The sequence below is a fragment of the Cherax quadricarinatus genome, chromosome 51, assembly GCF_038502225.1.
Source record: "Cherax quadricarinatus isolate ZL_2023a chromosome 51, ASM3850222v1, whole genome shotgun sequence".
Taxonomy (NCBI): Eukaryota; Metazoa; Arthropoda; class Malacostraca; order Decapoda; family Parastacidae; genus Cherax; species Cherax quadricarinatus.
In genome coordinates this window covers 25,393,198-25,413,933 of record NC_091342.1, presented here as the reverse complement: position 1 = coordinate 25,413,933, position 20,736 = coordinate 25,393,198, and the positions used below count along the sequence as shown (strand labels likewise).

Sequence of the window (20,736 nt, the reverse complement as noted above, 5' to 3'; positions counted from 1 at the left end):
ATCAAGCAGTTTTCGCTTACATTATCCCAGATTCACCAACTCGACTCGAAACTGTTTGCCGAAGCGCTAAGTGTCCTCCTGGGAGCTGCTGGAGAGATGCAGGGTAAACACGGAACGGCCAGCTCCTTGTTTGACTTGGATTCAGTTCATTGCAGGAGAGGAAATGAGCCAACGAAATATTCTTCAGTTCTCGAGCTATCGAGCGATGCTGTGTCAGAATGGACAAGCTCCCGGGCGAGCTTATGGGGAAGATACCTCCTTTTGCGTTGCGGAAAATTTCCGAAGAGAATATTTCTCCAGCAATTCTGTTACCTTAGACGCGAAAAGCGAGAATTATATGAGCCTGGGTTCAAAAGTTTGCAACAAACTCTGGTGACAGAGATTGGAAGGGAGGAACCCAGACACAAAAAAAGTCCATTCTAACCTAAAAATAAGATTTTTTGTGAGAAGGACGGGAAACTGGAGAAATTTTTTAACACACTACCTGACTCAGATTCCTGCCATTTTTTTTCTTTTATGAAATGTGAGCCAATAGCACAGTGTTTAGTCTTCATATGCAGCAGCAGTAACTTCGATGAAGATATTCTTTGGGGCCATATCAGGTTCTAGGCTGAAAAAGAAGTTTAGCCAAATTTACTTATAAATTAGTTATTATGAAAGTACAAAAGTATTATTTTATATATTAGAAGATGGAGCGATATATTGATTTATAACTTCTTGATTTCAATGAAGAGCTCTTGATCCAAAGCTCTGAAATTCTCCCTCATCTCTTCTGTGGATCGAACCTGACCCACTATTTGGCGAGATTCCACATGAGTGTAGTAATAATATAGGTAACCTTCAATATATAATATGGGATAAGGCGTATATAAAATCTGTTGTGGTATTTTCATTACTAGACACAATCGTCCAGGCAACAGCGTGTCAGTCATCACTTTCCAACGTGAACGATGACTTAAGGGAAGGTTATCACCTTTATTTCAACAAAGTCTATCACTCGAAACACTACTGCAACACCTCTACATTTCACCTCTCAACTACATCATCACCTCTACCATAATACCTATAAAACTCTGCTACTCACTTCAACTCCTTAGCATCTCGGCTAAACCCGTATGGGTTTAGCGTTTCACATTATTAATATTTTAAAAAAATATCAACACATCCATATCTAACTAGTGCACTACAGCACCTCAACAAGTCAGCTTTTCACTGCAACACTTCAGCAACACAGCTATTCATAGTAATTCGGCCCATTTCTTCAAAACCTCAGCCACCTCTCACTATCGTCCCATTGCTCTGACCAGCGTAATCTGCCAGGTGATGGAATGATTGGCGAATTGACAGCTGCTATGGTATTTAGAGGCTCACAATTATCTTTCTCCTCACCAAAATGGCTTTCGCAAAGGCCCCTCTGCTTTGGACCCCTTGCTCCACTTAGATACATATGTGAAAAATGCCTTTGCTAATAATCACTCCGTCCTAGCAGTCTTTTTTTTTTTATCTCGAGAATTCATATGACAAAACTTGGAGGTATAACATGTTAATCCAGGCCAACTCCTTAGGCCTCCGCTGTAATCTACCAACCTTCCTTGCTGCTTTCTTATCTGAAAGACATTTCCGTGTCCGTGTTGGCGCCTCGCTTTCCTCAGACTTTCTTCAGACCGAGGGTGTCCCACAAGGTAGTGTCCATAGCACTATCCTTTTTCTCTTGGCTATAAATGCCCTACCTTCCGTTCATCCATCACATATTTAGTCATCACTTTATGTGGATGACTTCGCTATAGCTTACGCAAGCGCTGACTGTCGCCTGGTAGCGGCCTCCCTTCAGGATGCGATTAACCATGTTTCCCATTGAGCCACTTCTCATGGATTTAAATTTTCCAGTGCGAAAATTCATTTCATTACCTTCAATGGACGTTTTCTTGTCGCAGATATTTAATTGTATTTACAGGGCTCACGTATCTCAGAATGTGATACTATCAAGTTTCTTGGCCTTGTTTTCGATCGCTGGTTAACATGGAAACATCACATTTCCTCTTTGAAGGCAGCTTGCCATGGTGGCTGAATCTCCTTAAAATTCTTGCGTATTGTTCATGGGGAGCAGATCGCCGGACTCTCCTCCATTTGTATTCCACCCTAGTCTTGTCCAAACTGGATTATGACGAACAAGTCTATTTTGCAGCTTTTCCTACCACTCTTTCTAAGTTAGATCTCCTTCATCATCAGGGTCTAAGTTTATGCCTTGGTGCCTTTCATTCATCCACTTCTGAAAGCCTCTATGCTGAGACGAATGTTCCTTCCTTAGCCGATCGTCGTGATGCTCAATGCCTTCGTTACTTTGTCCGCTCTCATAGCCTTCATGTTTCTTCTACGTATAGGTTAGTCTCAGACGTTAGTAGAAGCACATTATTTGTTCGGCGCCCCTGCTTACTCTGACTGTTTCCTCATCATCACTCACTGCGGTCTTCTCTCCAGTTGTCTCCCGTGGATATCCATGTAGCGTCTGCCTTTTCCCTTTCTCTTGGGAGGTTCCGACGGTTCTGTCTGTTCTCCCCTACTGCCGTGTGCCTAAGTTCTCCTACCTATGGCTGCTTCTCGCTCTCATTTTCTTCATCACTTCCGGTCGCATGCTCATACCGTCGCTGTTTATAGAGATGGTTCTAGATCTTCTGACGGTGCTGGGTTCACGGCGGTATTTCCTGACGATGTTGTCCAGGGTCATTTGTTAGTCTCAGCTAGTATTTTTACCGTCGAGTTGTACTCTATTCTCTTAGCGCTTCTCCGTATTACATATGTCTCCTTCGACGTTTGCGATCATTTCCGATTCCCTCAGCGTTTTATAGGCGATCAAACAATTTGATTCCGCTCATCCATTGGTCCTTCGTATTCAGTTTTGGTTGCGCCGTGTGGCTAGCAAAAACAAAGACGTCGTTTTCTGTTGGGTCCTGGACACGTTGATGTGCAGGACAGTGAACAGGTGGATGCTGCTTCGCGGTCAGCGGTCCGTTCAAGGATTATTTTCCAGTCATCTCTGTCCGTCTTCGCGGCCTTTGACAACAATGGTGGTCGGACATTCACCATAACAAATTGCACTCTATTACACCGCTTTTAGGTTTATGGGCATCTTCTTACCACCGTTGCCGTACTCGGGGAGAGTGCACTCTTGCTTCTCCGCATTAGCCATACTCGCCTTACCCATGGGTATATCATGGAATGACACCCTATTGCTCTCTGTGAGGTTTGTCGGGTCCCTATTTCGGTTCTTCACTTTCGTGTGGATTATCCGGTTTACCAGCGAGCTCTCAGGATTTACCTCCAACGACGCCGCCGCCCTACCGCTCTTAGTTTGCCTTAGACTTACAATCACTTTTTTACTTTTTGCCAGCAACTGCTTTACTATACGAACTTTGACACGCAGCCCTTAACGTCCCTTCCAGCCCTTTTCTCCCTTCACCTCTGATCCCCTCTCCACCTAGCTGTTTATAGCTCCGACACTATTTTCTGCCCTACGGAGCTGCATGATCCTTCTCGGTTTAGCGTTTTATTTGATTATAATAACACTTCAGTCACAACTACCACCTTTATTGTATAATAAATACTCTTAATCGATCTCCATATTGCGCAATGAACTATGACCTAAAATTCTCCATTGTGCCCTCAACTCCTTTCCTGTGCTCCCAGCCCCTGTATTGTGATCCGAACCCTCCATTGTGACCCCAGCACTTACATTGTTACTCCAGGCCCCTCCACTGCAATCTCAACTGTTCATTGCTCGTAGCATTGTCCTGTGGCTCGATCGCTAGTGCACTCAGTTTACACACTGAGATCCGGAGTTCAAATCTCCTCCGGTACGGCTGGAAAACATTAGGGACGTGTTTCCATAGGACACCTGCTGTCTCTGTCCCTGTTCCTGTTCACCCATCAGTTTAAAATGAGTAACTGGGTGTTAGCCGACTCGTGTGGGTCGCATCCTGGGACAAAATTGACCTAATTTGCCCGAAATGCTCAACATAACAAGCGGCTTTCTATACAGTAGTATGTCACTGATGTCAGCTAGGCCTGTATACCTTGTACATGTACTTGTAGCAAATGAAGATATTATTGTGTCCCTAGCTCTTCTCTATGGCCCCATTCCCTCCACCATGATTTTTAAGTTTCCAGTGTGATCTCTAGGCCCTCCTTTGTGACCCTAGCCCCTTTACGGTAACTTGAGCCCCACTACTGTGACCCCAGCCTCTCGGCCGTGACTCCAGGGCCTTCACAATGACCCCAGTCCCTTTACCCCAGCCCCTCCATTGTAATCGCTCAACTTCCATCACCCTCCCTCCCTCCATGGGGGCTTATCTTGTGGCAATAGAGAGACCCTTACCCAGTAGACCAGTTATCACAGTCAGCACCCACCTACAGGAGAGGTGGGTAGCCATCTCTTGCTTCTCCTTCACCAGTATAGACTTTTAGCCATTTTTCTTGCTATAGTTATGCCTCTGGAACAGTTTTGAATCGCATGTGTATATTTTTATAAATGTGATTCCTTATTATCCTAAGTGTTTCAATATTTGTGTACAATAATTTATCTTGTACATCCCGAAAAGATATTAAAGAGCGTCGTTTCATAAAACTTAATGAAAAGTAGTGATTTGACGGCTTTCTGTCATTTTTAATAAGGTTTGCAATGGCACTAACAATGTACGGTAAACTACTCTACCTCACTCTTGCGATCACCTGCCTGGATGCTGTCCTGGTGGGTGCGAGTGGCGAACAAGACGTGGCTCGCGAAGATTCACCCTTACTGCAAGATAACACCTTTTCCATGCTGCAGGAAGGCATTTCGCCAATGCTCCTCCTTCCATCAATTCCCTTGCTGCAAGAGTCTCTGCCGCAGGAGCAGCGTCGACTGAAGGAAGACGAAGAAGATGAGAAAGAGGTGGCTGCGCCAGGGATAACATGGGACGACATCCTCACCATCTGGGATACCATCAAGTCATTCTATCTCCCACAAAAGAAATACATCGACAACGATGAGTGTGTAAAAGACGTATCTGACAGGAGCTTTATTTTCAAGTATAACAAGTTGTGGATGTTCCAAAGTAAGTATTTGACGTTTTATACATCTCTGCAGTTTTGTTTGAATGTCATATGTCAAAGGACAGAGCTGCCAACACTAGCAGACTTTGTCTGAAATTATACCTATCTTTAATTTGTTTAATTAAATATAGCTTATTAATCCTGTATATGTGCAGTGTTTTAAAAATTGGGGTTGGAGAGTTCAAGGAGGAGGTCTTGCTTCTCCAGGAGGAGATTAGGAGGCTGAAGGTCCACCTCAATGGGGCTGGGAGAGAGTGTGAGGTGGCTGGAGTTGTGGGGAATGAGGCTTCCAGCGAGGTGCAGTCTGTCTCTCGCTGTGGGAGGCTGTAGTTGGGGTGGCAGCTTGACATTACATTTTGTAATAATAGTAGGAAATGAATGGTTGTCTAGGGCAATTGGTGTAAATTGCTGGCTAGACAGATACTGCAAGGAACATGCAATCCCATTCATTGACAACTGGAACAACTTTTATGGCAAACATGATATGTATGCAAGGGATGGGGTACATCTCTCTGGGGCTGGGGTGGTAGCACTTGCAGACTCGATTGAGAAGGCCATTGGTGAAATGCCTATGATTTTAAACTGATGGAAGATAGAGGTATGGGTGTGTGTGGGAAACAAGCAGGTTGCAACACTTGGGTTGGAAACAGTAAATGTATAAAAGGCATTCAGCATGAAGTTATAAATAAAGACAATAGATCAGGTCAGCAAACAAAGGGGGACAGCAGAGGGCAGCAAGGGACTAGCTCCCTTAAGGTTTACTATACTAATAGCAGGAGTGTAAGAAATAAGATAGATGAGCTAAGATTAATTGCAAGTGCAGGAGACATAGATATTATTGCTATAACAGAGACCTGGCTCAATCTGAAAGATAGAGAGATGCCCTCTGAATGTCACATACAAGGCTATAAATTATTCCACACTGACAGGGTCAACAGGAAAGGTGGTGGAGTAGCGATGTATGTCAGAGACAATTTAAATTGTTGTGTTAGACAAGATATTAAATTAGAAGCGTCAGCCACTGAATCTGTTTGGTTACAGCTTCTCGAGGGCCGAGAAAAACTAATTTTGGGTGTGATTTACAGGGCCCCAAATCTTGATAGGGAGTGCAGTAAACTTCTATGGGACGAAATTCGTAAGGCATCTACATACGAAAATGTTGTGCTAATGGGAGATTTCAACTATAGACAGATTGACTGGAGCAATTTGACAGGAAATTTAGAGTCAGGTGACTTTCTTGATACGATCCAGGATTGTTTTTTAAAACAGTTTGTGACAGAGCCAACTAGGGGAAATAACCTCCTTGACTTGGTTCTTGCCAGTAGGGAAACACTAATTAATAATCTTGAGGTTAATGATGAGCTTGGGGAAAGTGATCACAAATCACTCAGTTTTAATATATCATGGAATTCCCCTAATAATGGCAATCAAGTCTCCGTCCCTGACTTTCGCTTGGCTGATTTCATAGGACTGAAAAATTACTTAGGTGGGCTGAACTGGAATGACCTGACTAAAGGTCAGGTAGGTGGTGATGGTTGCCGATATGATGCTTTCCAGGGCATAGTTCTAGCTGCTCAGTCAAATTATGTTCCAAATAGGGAAATCAGATCAAACAAAAATGATCCTAAATGGATGAACAATAGATTAAAATATCTGATTGGTCAAAAGAGAGGCATATATAGGCAAATCAAAAGAGGAGAGGGGCAATTGAGAAATCGATATATTCAGTTAAAGAGAGAAATAAAAAAGGGAATTAGAAAAGCAAAAAGAGATTATGAGGTTAAAGTTGCAAGAGAATCGAAGACTAACCCAAAAGGATTCTTTCAGGTATACAGAAGTAAGATCAGGGACAAGATAGGCCCACTCAAAAGTTCCTCGGGTCAGCTCACTGACAGTGATAAGGAAATGTGTAGAATTTTTAACACATACTTCCTCTCAGTTTTTACACAGGAGGATACCAGCGATATTCCAGTAATGATAAATTATGTAGAACAGGACGATAATAAACTGTGTACTATTAGGGTCACAAGTGACATGGTCCTTAGGCAAATAGATAAATTAAAACCTAACAAATCCCCAGGCCCTGATGAACTGTATGCAAGGGTTCTAAAGGAATGTAAAGAGGAGCTTAGCACACCTTTGGCTAATCTTTTCAACATATCACTACAAACTGGCATGGTGCCAGATAAGTGGAAAATGGCAAATGTGATACCTATTTTCAAAACAGGTGACAGGTCCTTAGCTTCGAACTATAGACCAATAAGCCTAACCTCCATAGTGGGAAAATTTATGGAATCAATAATTGCCGAGGCAGTTCGTAGCCACCTTGAAAAGCATAAATTAATCAACGAATCTCAGCATGGTTTTACAAAGGGGCGTTCCTGCCTTACGAATTTATTAACTTTTTTCACTAAGGTATTTGAGGAGGTAGATCATGGTAATGAATATGATATTGTGTATATGGACTTCAGTAAGGCTTTTGACATGGTCCCACATCAGAGACTATTGAGGAAAATTAAAGCACATGGAATAGGAGGAGAAATTTTTTCCTGGATAGAGGCATGGTTGACAAATAGGCAGCAGAGAGTTTGCATAAATGGGGAGAAATCAGAGTGGGGAAGTGTCACGAGCGGTGTTCCACAGGGGTCAGTGTTGGGCCCCCTGCTGTTCACAATCTACATAAACGACATAGATGAGGGCATAAAGAGCGACATCGGCAAGTTTGCCGATGACACCAAAATAGGCCGTCGAATTCATTCTGACGAGGACATTCGAGCACTCCAGGAAGATTTGAATAGACTGATGCAGTGGTCGGAGAAGTGGCAGATGCAGTTTAATATAGACAAATGCAAAGTTCTAAATGTTGGACAGGACAATAATCATGCCACATATAAGCTAAATAATCTAGATCTTAATATTACGGATTGCGAAAAAGATTTAGGAGTTCTGATTAGCAGTAATCTGAAACCAAGACAACAGTGCATAAGTGTTCGCAATAAAGCTAATAGAATCCTTGGCTTCATATCAAGAAGCATAAATAATAGGAGTCCTCAGGTTGTTCTTCAACTCTATACATCCTTGGTTAGGCCTCATTTAGATTATGCTGCACAGTTTTGGTCACCTTATTACAGAATGGATATAAATTCTCTGGAAAATGTACAAAGGAGGATGACAAAGTTGATCCCATGTATCAGAAACCTTCCCTATGAGGATAGACTAAGGGCCCTGAATCTGCACTCTCTAGAAAGACGTAGAATTAGGGGGGATATGATTGAGGTGTATAAATGGAAGACAGGAATAAATAAAGGGGATGTAAATAGTGTGCTGAAAATATCTAGCCTAGACAGGACTCGCAGCAATGGTTTTAAGTTGGAAAAATTCAGATTCAGGAAGGATATAGGAAAGTACTGGTTTGGTAATAGAGTTGTGGATGAGTGGAACAAACTCCCAAGTACCGTTATAGAGGCCAGAACGTTGTGTAGCTTTAAAAATAGGTTGGATAAATACATGAGTGGATGTGGGTGGGTGTGAGTTAGACCTGATAGCTTGTGCTACCAGGTCGGTTGCCGTGTTCCTCCCTTAAGTCAATGTGACCTGACCTGACTAGGTTGGGTGCATTGGCTTAAGCCGGTAGGAGACTTGGACCTGCCTCGCATGGGCCAGTAGGCCTTCTGCAGTGTTCCTTCGTTCTTATGTTCTTATGTTCTTATATATAAATTTCTTGATATGCTGAGTGTTGCAAAGCCTTCCACGCCTTCTTGTAGTTTTTGTAAGTCAAATATCATTAATATCCTCTTCATTAGGTTCCCAATGAAGACTTACGAGTGGTTGCCAGAATTTTTTTCTTTCTCTAAGTATTCGACTTTATTTCGCTCATAACTCGAGAACTTCTCATCCGTTTGGCTTGAAATTTTGAATGTTTGTGTCAGTTGTTCCACGAACAACTGACATGTGGACGTTCCCTATCACCAGAGTTGCTGAACCCATTCCCAACATCTTTGAATAACTTCTATAACTTCAAAAGCTATCTGTGATGCTGCTTCAAACCTTCATAAATGGTGTCTTCGAAATCGACAACGGTGGAGAGTGAAATTCATGTGTGCTGGTGAAGATTTACTCATTTTATGTGCAAAATCGTGAGAGATTTTGACTCTCGTTTAATAATCACATTCAGAATATTTGAGTGTACTTTTTTTCTGAATGGTTTCAAAATTAAATGGCTGATGCATCTTATGACAAGAACATTACCCACTCAGTTTAGTTCGTATGTGGACAAATTTGGCAGTGCCATTTATTTTTTTCTCAGTATTTGGTATCACTGGGAGTTTCTTGTTTTGGCACATTGAATTATCTTACTAACTCGAAATCCATTTTTTCCCCTGAATGGATTTTAGAGAATTTTAAAATTAATACAATTACAAAAACAACAAAAAAAAATTTAGAAATATTGAAAAATATCTTTTAATTTTTTTATAGCGTTTTTAAATTTCACGAGTTTAATGTAACCTTAAATACTGTACGGACTGATTCTAAAGCCGTCCCTTTGTAAGCTAAAGTTCTCCAGTGGCGGGTCATCATGTGACTAACACCTTCGTCAGGAAACACTTGCCCTTGTTTCCTGACAATTTTTACCTAACTCATCCGATCACCTTCAAGTTTTAATCCTTGTTTAACTATTAATAAGTGAACATTTCATATGTACCATTGTCGAAATTGTTTTTTACGAGATATCTTTAAAGTCTCTTTTTATTTGCCGCACAATTAGCTTCAATGGTAGAAGGGAGCGGTAGTTATTTTCTAAGTAAAATTCAAGAATTAGCACCTCTCTATCCAATTCAAAATAAGTGAATATTGACATTATCCAGGTTGGTTAATTATCTCCCCACAAACTTATGGTTTCTTTCACATACACTAGTGACTTCGCTTGGCATGTCTTTTTTCCCTTTAGAACGTCTCTGCTTTCCTGATCTCTCTTACCCTGGTTAAAGTCAATTGAGTCAGGGAAAATGTTTCAAACTAATCACCTGTGGTATATATATTGGTATTTTCTTGGTTGGGTCTCCTGTTGCTGGGCTTTGGGTTGAATATAGGTTGAACAGGAGACCCAACAACGAAAATACCAATATGGTCGCCATAGGTAATTAATAGCTAGTAAATTAGTTTGAAACATGACTTCCTGACTCAGTTGACTTTAATCATGGTAAGAGAGATTAGGACATATTAGGAAATATATTAACCTGGGCAGACTTTGTAAGAAAATAAAGAGCTCCGTGTGAGTTAAGGTTGCCTAGTCGCTGTTCCATCTTTCTCAGATCGTCCAGTTTGTTTTCGAGAATTCCGTCAGTGGCATCAGAGCTGCTCCAAGCAAGACACTGTTTGTGGTGGCAGTGACTGATGCATCTGATAGTATGAATCTCACGTTATCGACCACTTCTTAACTGGCCGAGATTTCACATTTTTATTTAGTAATGATGAGTCCCATATCCTGTCTTCGTGACATTACCTGAACAAGGTTTGCTGCAAAGGACTTCTTTGTACCTGCCAGTTTGCCATCCTCCAGGAACCAGATGCTTAGCTCACTGGTCAGTCTGACAGTGATATTCCTAATCGCTTTGCAGAAGAGAAATGATGCGAGAGAATCCTTTTGCTGGACACCCTCCGATGAAGTAATTTCATGCTTCCAAAAAAAAGGATCAATTCCTTGCTGTATCCAGCTGAAACAAAAGAAAAGAGACTAAGGGAAATTTTTTTTGTAAAATTGATAATATCAAGTCTCTTTTCAAGAGGCTAAATGAAGTCTAATATTGGTCTAAGCCGGGGGAGGAGGTGACATGGGCCTGCCTTGCATGGACCAGTAGACCTGTTGCAGTGTTCCTTCTTTCTTATGTTCTAATGTTCTTACCATTACATTGCCGCATGAACTGATGCTTCACTGCGCTGAATGACTCCAAAGCCAAACTGGTTTTGTTGAAGCAACATGGCCGCCTCTGTGCCAATACTTCGGACAGCAGCTTTAGAAACTAGCCGCAAGGAGTGTTACCCATTGCAATTGGCCTAATTCCCCCATCTGTCTTCATAAGAGCACACATTGATGCACCAGAGAAAAAGAGGTTTAAGTTTGTCAGGAATCAGACCAGCCAAGGAGTTGTGAACGAATCTTGTGATCTCCGATAGCAGTGGCTCTCCAGTCTCCTTAAGCACTGGATTAACCATCTCTTTTAAATGGTGGTGTTTTATTCCAGTGTAGCCCTCGGCAAAGCAAGAAGGAAACGATATAATTGCTTTGTAAAAATAATTCTTAAACAGTGATTCCACAGTGGGATCAGGGGGTGTTATAACTGTTGGTGCCCCTCGTCTCCCTGGCAGGGTGCCTTTTTCTAAGTGCTTGAGCAGTGTCAGTATCCCTCGGGACAATTGTATCCTCGCTGGTGATTATCCTGATTGTTTCCACTGTGATGCCCTCTTAAATTTTTTGCTCATCTGGACTCTAATTTTCTCACTGTCAATGGAACTATTAGAGAGTCTCCCTCTCCCGTTTTTGTGTTGATGGGGAAGGTGAATGAAGTTATCAACTCTGGAAAATCTCTTAATGATTTTATGACCGTCGAGGCTAGCGACTTGCCACCTCTTTCCGGCACAGCTAAGCAGACTTCGCTATAAAATACTAGCATACTGAGCCATGCTTTGATGGCTGGTGGAGCACCTGGGATAGTGGAACCTTTGTTTACTTTTCATGGAAGGTCTGTGGGTTTCCCAGCTGCGTGTAGACGGCAGCTTTGGGAATATGTGGGCGGGTCTTGGTAGCTGTTGTTTTGATTACATTTAAGATATCTGATGAGATGAGATCTGTTGGAGTGTGTTCAGATGCTTAAGTGACTGAAGGTCATGATTTTCTTTCTGTTTTTATCTATCTCTCTGTGTATATATAAGAAATTGTTGCTAGTCAGGGATCGAACCCATGTTATTCTAGCCGGCCTCATGGGAAGCAAGTAAAAAAAATCACGACTTTCTAACCTAACTGGACCATCAGTCCTATAAACATCATTTACTTGCTCTTGGTTGCATTAATATATGTACTGCTCGTGAAGGCTGATATTTGAAACGGAAGAAGATTGAAATTAGCTCTGAGCTTACCACGTGAAACATGCCTAGTGCTACTAGGTACATGATGTTTGCAGGATTGATGGCCCAGTGATTAGAACGTCGTGATACTGACTTGCTTGCACGAGGCGGGCTACTATAACACGGGTTCGATCCTCGGCTAACCGCAGTGTGTTATTGCTTAATAACAAAGCAATAAAAAACTGCGGTTAGCCGGAGATCGAACTCGTGTTTATCAAGTATATACACACACAAGCACCTGGAATCTCAGTCTCAATCTCTCTCTCTCTCTCTCTCTCTCTCTCTCTCTCTTAGGCTAAAGATTCGAATTAAATAAAAACCTTCAAATACAATTTTTTTTTTTTAGTTAATGCGGAGAGGCAGTTGGAGCCCTGGCTCCTGGCCAGCTTGGGTTCTTCGTTAACTCATAAAATTATAATTCTCAGTGTTCATTTTATGCTAGCGAAAATAAAATACTTTGTTTGCTCTAGGAATGTCAATTGGTAAATAAAAAAGTCACGTTTGATATTCTTAATTTATCTGAGCAATGAATACTAGCCAAAAACAACGGTGAAGGAGCGTTAGGGTGAGATTACGTTATTCTTGGGAGGCGCTAAACCCATCGGGGTCATATAACACACAGAATGGGACCCCTACATCAGTACCAAGGGCATCCTCTTGATGGGCGTTGGGAAATTGGTTCTTTCGAGGGTTCTTTCAACTGCCTTCGATACCTGGAAGCAGTCCATGGCTTACAGCGAGGTTACACAGCCTCGCTATACCCACCCCGCTCTCTGTAAGCCCCTTGCTTCAATCTCAATACGGGAATTAGAGATGCCTAAATTTCTATTCTTTCCCTGGCTTTCTCATCACAACTGATTGCCCGACATTCCCAAAGGCTCTGCATGACACCCATGAGTTTAGCTGGCCCACATGAATATAATAATGATTACTTTTTTCTTTCTCGTCTTTCTAGCCTCATTCTTCCCCAAAAGCCTCTTCCTCTTCCTACTAGCTTCCTTCTCTTCTCTAGTCAGTTTCGCTTCTCATTAGTCTATTTCGCTTCCCACCAGCCTATTCCTATTTCCATTAGACTCGTCCTCATCCCCAAGACTCCTCTTCCTCATAGTCTCCTGTTCCTGTCGGTCTCCATTTACCTCCAGCTTCCTCTATCATTCGTGTCTCCCATTTCTTCTCTGGCCGTATTGTCGTCCTGCTTGTGCCATCCAGGATGACATCCTCAATACGGCGCCTGTCAGTCGCAGCATCCGGCCAACGCGGGATGCGTCTGACCTCTCACTGTCCCAACCTTTGATCTCAACCTTCTCACTCAATCGAATCTCACGGTCAACAGATATGGCTAAACTCGATTAAATTATCCCCGGCAAAAGTGAAAAATACATTGCGATCTACAGGCAAATAAACGTATTAAGAAGGTAATTTTCTAAAAGTCAATTAAATATGAAATTAAAAGACGTAAATAAATATATATAATCAATATAAGAGCCAAGAAAAATATTCCACAAATCATAGAATATATAAAAAGTGTCTGTGTATGGAGCACATATATACCCTGAGCGGTATATATGTGGTGAAAAGTTTACCGTGCAGCCTTAATGACCCTAGTGTAGTTGATACTCTTTACACCCCTACTAACCAACCAATTTCTATGAACCAAAGAAATTATCACTTTACCGAGAAAGAGAGAGAGAGAGAGAGAGAGAGAGAGAGAGAGATAGATAGAGTACCTATATTATGGTAAATGATAAGTCAGCAGACGCAAACTTCAACTGACCGTCGTCTCTGACTAGCTGCATCACGATGACTATAAGCTTTGGTTCTTTCAAGGAAGGGGCAATGCCTTGATATTAATGAGGGGCTCTTGATCTAAGGAACTGAAATTATCTTCCTCCTTCCTTAGATGAAACCTGATTATCTCCTAGTCTTCCTTTCGTTGATTACAATAATAATAATAATCTAGTCCCCATGCAGTGAATGGACTGATTCAAAGAGAAATCGTGTTGGAATGGGTCTTGGTAGAAGTGGTTATGGTGGCAGGGGATGTGATTGCAGGGGTTCTGATACCAAGAAGTCATGGTGGCAGGGGTCTTGGTGGCAGGAGTCTTGGTGACATGGGTTGTGATGGCAAGGGTCTTGGTAGTAGTGGTTTTGGTGGCAGAGGATGTGATTGCAGGGGTTCTGATACCAAGAGGTCACGGTGGCAGGGGTCGTGGTGGCAGGGGTCGGGGTGGTAGGAGGAGAAGTGGTGGTGGTAGCTAGGAAGAGATTTGAGGTTAAGCGTGATGGTATAACCAGTGATTATTTTTAGATTCTTGGGGAAGCGATAAACCCGTAGTGATAATATAGTTCCCGGGGGATGGGAAGTAACTGCATTTCTTTCCCCTCAAAATGGTGAGAATAGCTCAAATTCCTTGGATTATGAGCCATTCACCAGCACTGAAGAAGTTCTTAACTCGGATCTTCCCTCCAGGAAGGAATAACATGTATTTGACAGTCTGTGTAAACATGCGACTTCGTAATCACCATTTTATAAACAGAAAAGTAGCGGCTTATGCGCGTCTTCCATCTGCTAAAAATTTAGATTTTATTTTGCTAAAATTTTGATTAGTTTTGGTGCACACTGTTTGATTTCACTCCAGTCATTTATCCTAATACCTGCGAGGCTACTTCTTCCTATTTCCCAACAACGTCGCTTCTTAAGTTGACTAGCAATAGTCTCTCGTATTCTCGTAGTCTCTCTCATTGCTCGCGTTATCAATCCTGAAATCCACTTGGTCATATAATTAAAATACAAGGAGTTTAACAGTAAGATTTTAAGTGATGGTTACTGTATCACATTCGTATATCCCAGTTTTGATCTCACATTTTCTTATCCGTATAACTGTAGGTTCTAACAAAAAAATAACAATGGTTATTAATGACCATAATTTTTAAAGGGGTGGACCGGTAAGCCAGCGGAAGGCCTCGGTCAGCTGACCAAAAGCTCCAAAGGCTGGTCATCATCTGACTAAGACCCGCGTCAGGAAACATTTGTCCTGTTTCCTGACGAACCTTACCTAACCTAACTGTAGGTTCTATAAAACTAAAACAAGTTTATCGTAAGATTATCTTACTTAACTTGACAACTTGTTTTTCATGATCTTCCCAAGAACATTTTCTTTATCAATGCTCTTCAAATTTTATCCCAGTTATTATATTCATTAACCCAATTTGTAATTTTACTCATTTCCATATATGTCATTTATTTCATCAATTTTCTATGTAAAATTAATATCTATGCGTTGGTAAAGATCCTAATACGTCGACACACCGTCTTAATTCAAGTTTATTTTGTTATGTGTGTGTCGTTTTCTTTTCAGTTTCCTAGTTACACATTTTTGGAACGTTTATGAGTTGATAAGTTTAATATATTCTTGGCACCCTAGAATTTTCTCTTATCCTTTGAACACACTTTATTCCTTTTTCTCATTTTTCTGGTAAATTTTCATGTACTATTGCAATATTTTTTTTTAAGTTTTGTATATATATTTTATTTACATCATTTTATTACACCATTGAATTTCTTTGAAGTGTATACATTTGTTTTATTTAGATAATTATAATTTCCTTTTTATATAAATCTAGTCAATGTTGCTTATTTATTTTCTCGTCTAAGTCATACCTATATACTGTTCTTAACTATTTGTACTAGAACATCACTCTTCTAGTAGCATTTGATTTGTACGGGATTTGCATTTGAGATAACAAGATAATCAAAATTTGCTCCTTGGATAACATTGATAATGGATTGGGAGAATATTTTTATTAGTGGGTTTGGATTTGACAAGGATCTGCCAAGTATGGGCCAGTAGGCCTGCTGCAGTGCTCCTTCTAGTAAACCCAAAATTTCAAATACATATTTGACTTACTGTCACTCGTGTTTTCTTTAATATGTTGATGCATAAAATTTATTATATGAATACATTTGACACGAGAATAGTAGGACTTCCGATGGAAACTGGTGGAATTGGATTCACTGAAAAAACAATCGTAATGCTTTCTTGTTTGTGTGTAAGTGTGTGTGTAAGTGAGGATTGTGAAGGCAGTTTGTGTAAATATGTGTGGAAGTGAGGATTGTGGAGTCATTTCTATACGAATGCAAGAGGTGTTGGATATTACATTTGCATGTTTGTAGACAAAAAATGAGAAAGAGAGAGAGAGAGAGAGAGAGAGAGAGAGAGAGAGAAACAGACGCAGATAATATGCGCATCACTTTTCTTAACGTAAATAAATTTTAGTATCGAAAAGAAAAACCTTTTCGGTACTAAAATCTTATCGGGAATACGATAAAGTGCTGTGTTTACTGGGTGAGCAGGAAATTGTGTGTGTGTGTGTGTGTGTGTGTGTGGTTGCGTGCTTGCTCAAAATACTTAAATTGGTTTGTGTAATTAAGAGACGTCAACTTTCAGGATCGCCATGAATCAAAATATATTAAGGAGAAGGTTTAGAGTTCAGTACCTTCCTGTCTGCTAATTCATCCCAGTTGCTCCTGGGGGCGATGTTAGCGCAGTTTGCCATGACGATTCCCACTTGAATCTATCTCAATCACTCGCTCTTGCACGTGAAGTACCCCCCTGGGTATAATTTGCTAGGGAGGAGGGAGTATTAATGAAAACGAAATGTATCCATTACCGAAGACACTCGTCTCACGGTGAAGAGGGAGGTAAAATAAAATGAAACTAGTCTCTTTAATGATGCAAATGATTGACTGAGTTAAAAGAATTTCATTTATGTACGTTTCGTTGTGGCAAGGTTATTTTGGTAGAAATTGTGATTTGGTGACAACGTTTCTGTGGTAGTATAAATCTGGATGCTCGTGTGAATGAACTCTCAACTCTTGTCCGGCACTTGCAACGTACTTACTCCACCAGGAAATTACGCATCTTGCATTCTCAGACGCGAGCACATAGAGAGAGAGAGAGAGAGAGAGAGAGAGAGAGAGAGAGAGAGAGAGAGAGACAGACAGACAGACAGACAGACAGACACAGACAGACATACAGATGGACTCCAACAAGCTGACCTACCCCCTCCCCAAACCCACACTGATACAAACATGCAACCACACACACCCCAACCCAATCCACTCTCCCTCTTCCGTGAATATATAGACACAGCTGGTGTTCCTTGACGTTCAGAAAATTGCCTTTTTTTACTTGCCCGCTATTATACCCTCACATCTCACCTGCTGTGCCATAAATTATCAATAAACATTCGCCTTTGATAAGATAATGGAAGGCTTCGTACGAGTCTGAAACATGGAGGAGAGGCAACATATTTTAGATCCAAGTATCCACAGTGTGTAATTATTAGAGTTGTAGTGGTCGGGGAGCTGGCAGGAAATCTTTTATATGTAAATTATCTGACGTGAATTAAAGATTTCTCGTATTTAGGTATGAGGCTCTGGAGTCTGCTTCCTTCAAACGGAGTGCCTTGATGCCGGTAGAAAGGCGCTTGATTCAAGGAACTGAATATGCTTTCCCTTCGGATTAAGTTTGGTTACCTCTTTTACCCCAGGCGTACGATCCTTACCAATCTGGAGTCTGCTTGAGCCTGCATGACTGTCTTGCAGTGGTGACGTGTACTTAGCTCAGTGGTGACGTGTACTTAGCTCAGTGGTGACGTGTACTTAGCTCAGTGGTGACGTGTACTTAGCTCAGTGGTGACGTGTACTTAGCTCAGTGGTGACGTGTGCTTAGCTCAGTGGTGACGTGTACTTAGCTCAGTGGTGACGTGTGCTTAGCTCAGTGGTGACGTGTACTTAGCTCTGTGAAGACCTGTTTGCGGGCTCTCTACGAATTGAAGCAAGATGCCCTCCATCGAGCAACTCTACCAACAGCTTAAGGAAGAATTGAGGATGGTGAAGATGGAGATTCGGCGACTGACCGAGGAAAACAAGAAGATTCGTAGTAGTCCTCCTGTTTTGAGTCCTCAGGTCAAGAAAGGAAACTGGCCAGTGGCTGGACAGCAGGGATCGAAGATGATGATCAAGAAGACGAATGGAAAGGTAGAAACGATGAAGAAGAAAGAGACTGCCGTGAAAACTGTTGTAGAAACATCTAATACATTCTCAGTGCTACCCGACGAATGTGAGTCGACTACTGGGAACGTCACGACGAACGGCACCAAGGAGGGTAAGAATATTGTTGTTGGGGATAGCCAAGTTAGGTATATGGATAGGGCGTTCTGCTTGAAGGACAGGAGTAGTAGACAGAGAGTTTGCTTTCCTGGGGCTGGGATGGAGGATATTGTTAGCCGTCTGGATGACATCATGAGAGGTAATGGGAGCAATCCTATTATCTGTCTCAGTGCTGGAGGCAACGATGTTGGCAGACGTAGGAGTGAAGACCTGATTAGCAGGTATAAGTCAGCAATAGAAATAATTAGGAGGAAGGGTGGGAACCCTGTCATATGTGGTATTTTGCCAAGGAGAGGAGTTGGAAATGAATGGTTGTCCAGGGCAATTGGTGTCAATTGCTGGCTGGACAAATACTGTAAGGAAAATGCGGTAACATTCATTGACAACTGGGACCTCTTCTATGGCAGAAATGACATGTATGCCAGGGATGGGGTTCACTTATCTAGGTGTGGGGTGGGAGCACTGGCCAACCCAGTGGAGGGAGCTGTTAGGTCTTTAAACTAGGAATAGTTAGTGGTATGGGTTTTGGCGGGAAAACAGTCAAGTCGCAGTGTAGTAATATGAGTACTAGGAGAAATAGTAATAGGCAATATGAGGTAGATATTGGAAAGCCAGTGGCACAAATTGACACGGACAGTAATAGGTTTAGTGGAATAACAGAAAGGAGCAGGAAGGGTAAAGAGAGAGGAGGGTCTTTAAATATATATTACACAAATAGTCGCAGTGCTAGGAATAAGATGGACGAGTTGAGACTAAATGCTAGTGCAGGTAACATTGATGTATTTGCCTTAACTGAGACGTGGTTTAATTCAAAAAGTCGGGACATGCCTGCGGAATGTCACATTCAGGGCTTTAAAGTGTTCCAAGTAGATAGAAGTGTCGGGAAGGGGGGTGGGGTGGCATTGTATGTCCGAGATCGCTTGAACTGTTGCATAAAAACGGGTATTAAGTCTGAAGTAACACATACAGAGTCTGTTTGGATAGAATTTTCAGAGGGGCATGAAAAATTAATTTTAGGTGTGATATACCGTCCCCCAAACTTAGATAGGGACCAGAGGAGACTACTATGGGAGGAAATTGTTAGGGCCACAAGGCCCGATAATGTAGTAATTCTAGGAAACTTTAACTTTAGTCATATTGATTGGAATTTCTTGACTGGGAATTTAGAATCATACGACTTCTTAGAAGTAGTTCAGGATTGTTTATTGAAGCAGTTTGTGACAGAACCTACAAGGGGTAATAACCTGCTTGACTTAGTTCTGGCAAACAATGAATCCCTTGTTAATAATTTAGAAGTTTCAGAGGAACTGGGTGCTAGTGACCACAAATCAATTACATTTAGCATTGAATGGAAGTACGATAGTAGGGATAACTCAGTAACAGTCCCAGATTTTCGCTTAGCAGATTACGATGGGCTTAGAGAACACTTATCATCTGTTGACTGGGGTAACGAAGAGAGCTATCAATATGACAGTTTTCTGAACACTTTACATGAGGCTCAAAGAACGTTTATTCCGTATAAAGAAATTAGATTAAATAGAAATGACCCAAAATGGATGAATAATAGGCTGAAATATCTACTAGGGCATAAGAAAGGAATTTATAGGCGTATCAAAAGAGGTGAGTGTCATGTTGAACATTAAAATGGTATAAAATACCGACAGGTTGTTAGGTAAGACACATATGCAACGTTTCGCCTACACAGTAGGCTTCTTCAGTCAAGTACAGAAAAGTTGATAGAAGCAGAAGATACTTGATTACATCGTCTTCAAGTATCTTCTGCTTCTATCAACTTTTCTGTACTTGACTGAAGAAGCCTACTGTGTAGGCGAAACGTTTCATAATAAAGATACCTAACTGTTGCATATGTGTCTTACCTAACAACAGGTGAGTGTCATCTTATGAATCAGTATATTGACATTAAGAGGGACATTAAAAAGGGGATAAGAAAAGCTGAAAGGGACTATGAAATTAAAGTTGCTAGGGATTCTAAAACTAACCCAAAAAGTTTTTTCCAGGTATAGAGAACTTACTGGCATCTTACTGACAAAGAGAATGAAATGTGCTCGATTTTAAATAATTATTTTCTCTCGGTTTTTACACAAGAATACACTAATAATATTCCACTAATTAATTTCTATAGAGGCCAGAAGAAGATAAATTATGTAACATCACAGTCACTAGTGAAATGGTTGTGAAGCAGATAGACCGACTGAAGCAAAATAAGTCACCGGGTCCTCATGAGGTTTTTTCAAGGGTTCTTAAGGAATGCAAAATGGAACTCTGTGAACCATTAACTAATATTTTTAATTTATCTCTTCAAACAGGTGTAGTGTCTGATATGTGGAAGA

General features: G+C 41.3%; 1 protein-coding gene across 1 annotated transcript in view; it reads left to right on the top strand.

Moving 5' to 3' along the window:
• Positions 1–4,382: 4,382 nt before the first annotated feature.
• LOC128694743 (nose resistant to fluoxetine protein 6) overlaps positions 4,383–20,736 on the top strand; it is a gene marked incomplete in the record, with an annotated part of 85,087 nt that continues 68,733 nt past the window's right edge. The window contains 1 exon segment of the mRNA XM_070095972.1: positions 4,383–5,090. Coding sequence (XP_069952073.1) covers positions 4,676–5,090 — 415 coding nt within the window.